Source organism: Macrotis lagotis, chromosome X (assembly GCF_037893015.1).
Source record: "Macrotis lagotis isolate mMagLag1 chromosome X, bilby.v1.9.chrom.fasta, whole genome shotgun sequence".
Classification (NCBI taxonomy): domain Eukaryota; kingdom Metazoa; phylum Chordata; class Mammalia; order Peramelemorphia; family Peramelidae; genus Macrotis; species Macrotis lagotis.
The window spans coordinates 14,169,202-14,174,581 of record NC_133666.1 but is presented as its reverse complement, the minus strand read 5'-3'; the positions used below and the strand labels follow the sequence as shown (position 1 = coordinate 14,174,581).

Below are 5,380 nucleotides of genomic sequence, written 5' to 3'. Positions count from 1 at the left end.
TGTTTTTTTTTTATAAACCCAATCTCTGGATGAAAGTCAAAAGTGGCAGTTAGTCTTGTTTCCTGGCATAGAGAGTTTAGCATCAGATTACAGAAAGCTAGAAGAACCGCTTCAAGTATGAAACTTCATTAATCTTCTTTCCCCAGGATACTAAACTCTTTGGCTGCAGCTTTTTGGCAGTCCTTCTGGCTGGGCTGCATTTTTCCCCTTAGAAATCTTTCAGGGTAGCAGAATTTACATTTAAACGTGACACAAGACAAAGATTTTTTTTTTCCATTTTACAAAGAAACCAAAAAGACAAAACTATAAAACAATCACATACTAGTTAGCCTCCTTACCTCCAACTGAAAGTCTGATCTCAAAGCCTTGAATTTGTCGTAATTAAAACTACATTCTTCAGGCCAATTTTGAGACCCATTTTGATTTTCCTATATTTGAACATACTATCTTTGACTTACCCCCTTCACTCCTATGTATGGGAAGCTCTCCCTGTTTCCAGGCCAATAAGAAGTTTCCAAAGGGAGTATCAATCTAACAACCATCTCGCTTGGTCTCGTGTCCAAATAAATTTCATCAAAGGAGGAATTCTTTGGTATTTCCTTATTACCAAAAGCCATTGTCCCCTTAAAGAGAGTATCTCTTTGGTATTTTATTATCACTGGAGTATATCACTCTCATATCCATTTATTAACTAATGCATGTCAATTGCATAACAAATCAGAACCAGATCACCTCAGTTTGGAACTGGACCCTAAACAGAGGGGAAGACAGGTTTTTACTCATTAAAAGAAAACAATGAACAGGACAATTACAGGCTATATAATTAGATAATCTGATTTCTAATTGGAGGATTAGCGAATTTCCAAGTAGGAGTAGAATGAACAGGTACAATTCCCTCAAATCAGAAAAAGGCTCACGCCACTACCCCTAAGAAGCTGTATTCAATCGAAGGAATGTGGAAAGAGTAACTGATTAACCAGTACAAGGATAGTTTTCAGATAAAACATGATTTGCTTGAGATGTATAATTTTGAGAAAATTTCTTACATCAGTCTTTTGATCTGATTGTGGTTCTGGTCAGCAGGTTTACCTAGGCCCTTAGTAAAGTGTTTCTAAGCAACAGGCAGAAGTGGTCTAACATCCAAACCAGGCAGGAGGATAGGTTCAAACAATGTAATCAAGTTAGCTCACAATTCCCATGATCGTTTTCTCACAAGACAGAAATTGTACATAATTGAATAGAAAGGGAACTCCAGAATTCAGTCACAAGGTGGGAGTCAGTGTGGTTCACTCCATTTCCACAATTCAAGGTCTTCACACTTAAACTATTTGAAAACTGATTATGAGATACAATAAAGGGGGTTCTTAAGTTGGAACAGAGGCCTTGAAAATCCTCTCCAGTTGTGAGATTCTCTGTTTCTGGAGTGGGGCTAGAGCAGGGAAAATATAAAAACCTCGAATTGATTTCAAGACTTGCCTAAACTGCAATACCGAGTGTAGCCAGGAGGTGTCACCCAAACACCACATTGTGTTTTCCAGTGGCAATGAACTGGTCAAAATGCATCTCTTAAATAAAGCCTTAGTATATATGTCAGGCCCCTTCCTAGCTGCAAGGGTTGCAGAGACAGAAATAAGACAGGTCTTGTTCTCAATGAGCATACTTCTATCTACATTTAGGTATCAATGTGAGCCAGGCACTCGATAAGCACATGAACTGCTTACCATGCACCAGGCACTGTTGTTAAGTTCTGGGAATGCAAAAAGAAGCAAAAAGACAGTCTCTGCCCTCCAGGAGCTCACAATCTAATGGAGGAGATGAGTAAACAAGTATATACAAATAAGCTACATTCACTATAAATAGGACATAATTAATAGAAAGAAGGTATTAGAGTAAAGAGTTGGGGAAAGTCATCCCATAAAAGGTGGGATATCAACTTGGAACTGAATGAAGTTAGGACCCAGAGATGAGAGGGGAGAGCATTTCACACAGTGGGGAGAGCCAGAAAAATTGCCAGACCTGAGAGATGGAGTGTCTTGTTCCTGGAACAGTAACGAAGGCAGGATCACTGGATCAAAGAGTACACAAGAGGGAATGAGCTGTAAGATGACTGGAAAGAAACAGAGGTAAGGTTAGTTGTGAAGAATTTTTAATGCCAAACAGGATTTTTATTTTCAATTCTGGAGGCGAAAGGGCGATACCGGAGTTCATTGAGTAAGCTCTGCAAAGGCAATGGTCATATCTGCAAGTGAGGAAAACCAGAGGGTGGCTGAATGGAGGATGGGTCCTCCCACACTCAGTAAGCAGGGCAATAGTCCAGGTGAAAGGGACAGATGTATTTACTGAGAGGGACCCCAAAAGGAGGTCCCACCTCAATGGGCTCTCTGGTAAAGGGGCCCAGAGACAAAGAACAGTGGCCAAGACCACAGTGGGAACCAATGAGAGTGAAGTGTCTCTTTCTTAGCACTGAACAAATTTGTGCTGTGATGCCTCATTTAGCTGAGAGGACCAGTTGCCCAGGTTTCTCGGGAACTCTGCAGATACCACATATTTCATTCCTGCCTCATGGACACAGCCATCACCCTGGGTCTGCAATCTCGTTGTCTTGAGGTTTTTGTCCCCCTACTCCTAAACCCCTGCCTTTTTAGTTTTTAAAAAATACCAAAGATATGTATTGAAGACTTGTTGCTGATATATGAAGGCATTATCAAAATGAATGAAACTAGATCATTTCTCTAAATAGATTGATGTTAAAATATATACCATTCTTACAAAGCTTCTGCTGATATAGAATTTCTGAAATAATAGAATAATTCGTGACAAAAATTATTCAATACTGCCATTCTCCAGGTTTCAGCTTCTCCACTTTGGGTGACAACCTGTCCCAAGTGCCCTGCCTACCCCAGCCAAATAGTAGAGTTACTCCCATGTGGTGATTTGAGTCAAAAAAAAAAAAAAAAAAAAAAGAAGGGAGGGAGAGGGAGGAAAGAAAAAAAAAAGATAAGAAATCGTCACCTGACAATAATAATCTTTTCCAGGCGAGGTCCAAGACCATTGTAAAAAGGTGAGTGGTAGTGATGCCTTTGTAGACAGGAGCAGAGACACTGCGAGGAGGAAGGCAGCTTGCTGAGGCTCCCCTTACAGTCCCTGAAGCTTCTTACCATCCCTTCCCTCCAAGGGTTCAACTGTACCCACAAGAGGAGGTGAAAGAGGGTCCTGCGGCTTGTCATGAACCAACACTTATAAAGATAAGGGTACGGATGTTATGCTTTGGTTCAAAACTGTGCCCTCCTCAATCCCCCCCCCCCTCCTTAGAATTGGCCTCACAAATTCCTGGGCCCACCCCGAATTTCCCATATTGAAAGAAAAGCCCCATTCAGCTTACCACAACTCCATTGAGGTCTCAAGTCTGAAATTTAAGTGCTGGTGAAAGATGCAATGTTTACCACCAGAACCTCTGTTTCTTCCCCTCCCTCCCCCCCAAAAAAAGACTTGGAAAAGAGGTTGCGTCCTCCTCAGTCTGTGGTGCCCTCTAGTCCCGGCGTCTCTGTTCCCAGATGAATTTGAAAGTGTGCTGTTCGAAAGCCCAGCAGAGAGCTTGGAGAGGAGGGTCAGGTGCGAATGCCAAGTAGAGGAGTGGAACCCTGGTACTGTGAGGAGGGAGAGCGAGGTCCGGAGAAAGCAGGTGCTTCCTGCTGCCAGAGAAGGGCAGGCCGAAGCGGCCTCAGAGACACAGCCCAGCAGCAGCAGCAGGAACGCCTAAAGCTGGCAAGTCACCAGGGCACGGCCGACGGTATGGGCCGTGCTTTATCAGCCACGCAGCAAGGAGGGGTGATGGGGGCTCTGGCTGACGGAGGTCCAAAGAGAAAGCAACAGGTCCTGCCGTGGGGGAGGCTGGGCAGGAGGGGCCCCTCTGTGTACCGTGTTCTTCCAGTGGAGATGAAGTCCTCACCGAGCAGGCGTGGGTGCGGTGGAAGGGTAGCAGAATAAGTTTGGCTTCTCCCCGTTTTGAGACGGTGATGATGAAGGCTAGGCAGGCAAAAGTCATGGAAAGGACTTGGGGGCGGGGGGGTGGGGGCGGGAGGGGCCTTCGGAGGCGGCTACCTCTTCTCCTGCTTCTGAATCTGCACGTTGAGGGAGGTGAAAGTGGCCAGGAGCTCGGTCACCTCGTCCATCTGCTCCTTGGTGCTGGTGCTCTGCAGGCGGCTGCAGAGGTCATCGAGGCGGGCCCGGTGCTCGTGCTGGCCCAGGCGCTCCAGGTACTCGCGGAGCATCTGGATCACGTGCTTCACCTCCACGCGGACGGCCTCCAAACACTGGGGGTGGCTCTCTTGCAGCAGGGTCAGCTTGGCCTTGGCGAGGTGCAGGGGGGTCCTGCCGGCTAGGTCCAGCCCCTCCACCCGGGCGCCTCTTCGCAGCAGCGTGGTCACCACGGGGATGTGGTTGGTGCAGGCGGCCAAGTGCAGGGGCGAGTTGCCCAGCCCGTCCTTGAGGTCGGGGTCGGCGCCGTGGCTGAGGAGCAGCTGCACGATCTGGTCGTGGCCATTGCAGGCCGCCAAATGCAGGGCCGTGCGGCCTTTGTCATCCGTCGCGCCTGGGTCGGCCCCGTCTTCCAGCAGCTGCCGCACCGCTTCCACATCATTCGCATTGGCCGCGTCCCGCAGCTTTTTCACGGCGTGCACGTCGCGGCCCGTGGGCCCCAGGCGACGGTGCGGCCGGGACGCCAGGCGCAGGCGGCCGGGCCGCAGCTTGCCCTTCCGTAATTCGCTGGGACTGGGGTCGTGCTGCCACAGCTCGTGCAGGACCCGCAGCGGGGGCGGCGCGGGGGCGGGGGCCTCAGCGGCCGCCGCGGCGGAGCCTAGGCCTCCCAGCACCGCCGCGAACTCGCCGAACGAGAAGCTGTTCTCGGGCCTGGCGGGGTCGGCGGCCGGCGGGGCTTCCCATGTCTTGGCCGCGGCGTCCTCCTTGGCGTCGGGCCCGGTTCCCGACGCGTCTCCCTCGCCTTTATCCGAAGATGCCATAGCGGCCAGCGGCAGCCGGCCCCGGGCTGCAGCAGCTGCGGGAGAGTGGGCGCGCTAAGTCACCTCCGACTCCTTTGGGCAGGCTGGGCGACGTCAGCATTGACGTCACGGCAGCCTGGGTCGGGGCCGCCTTTGCACCACCCTCTGCCCCCGCCCAGGCTGGCCGGGAGGCGGGGAGGGGGGGGGGCAGGTGAAAGCCGCTGGGGATGGGGGCATCGGAACCTGCTCGGGCGGGTACCCAGGCGTCACCAGGCAACGGGGAGCGGCCCCCTCCGAGGAGGGCTCAGGGATGCCCGCCTCCTGCTTCCAACAAGCTGCCGCGGGAGCTAAGGCGAAGGCCATGGTCCGCCAGGGAGGCTTGA

At 50.4% G+C, this 5,380-nt stretch overlaps 1 protein-coding gene across 1 annotated transcript; it reads right to left on the bottom strand.

The window, feature by feature from the left end:
* Positions 1 to 3,496: 3,496 nt before the first annotated feature.
* On the bottom strand, positions 3,497 to 4,645 carry LOC141500684 (ankyrin repeat domain-containing protein 54-like). Its single transcript, XM_074204081.1, is given in 2 exon segments — positions 3,497 to 4,625; positions 4,628 to 4,645. Coding segments are annotated over 2 exon segments (546 nt in total). The 3' UTR covers positions 3,497 to 4,097.
* Between the last annotated feature and the right edge of the window lie 735 nt (positions 4,646 to 5,380).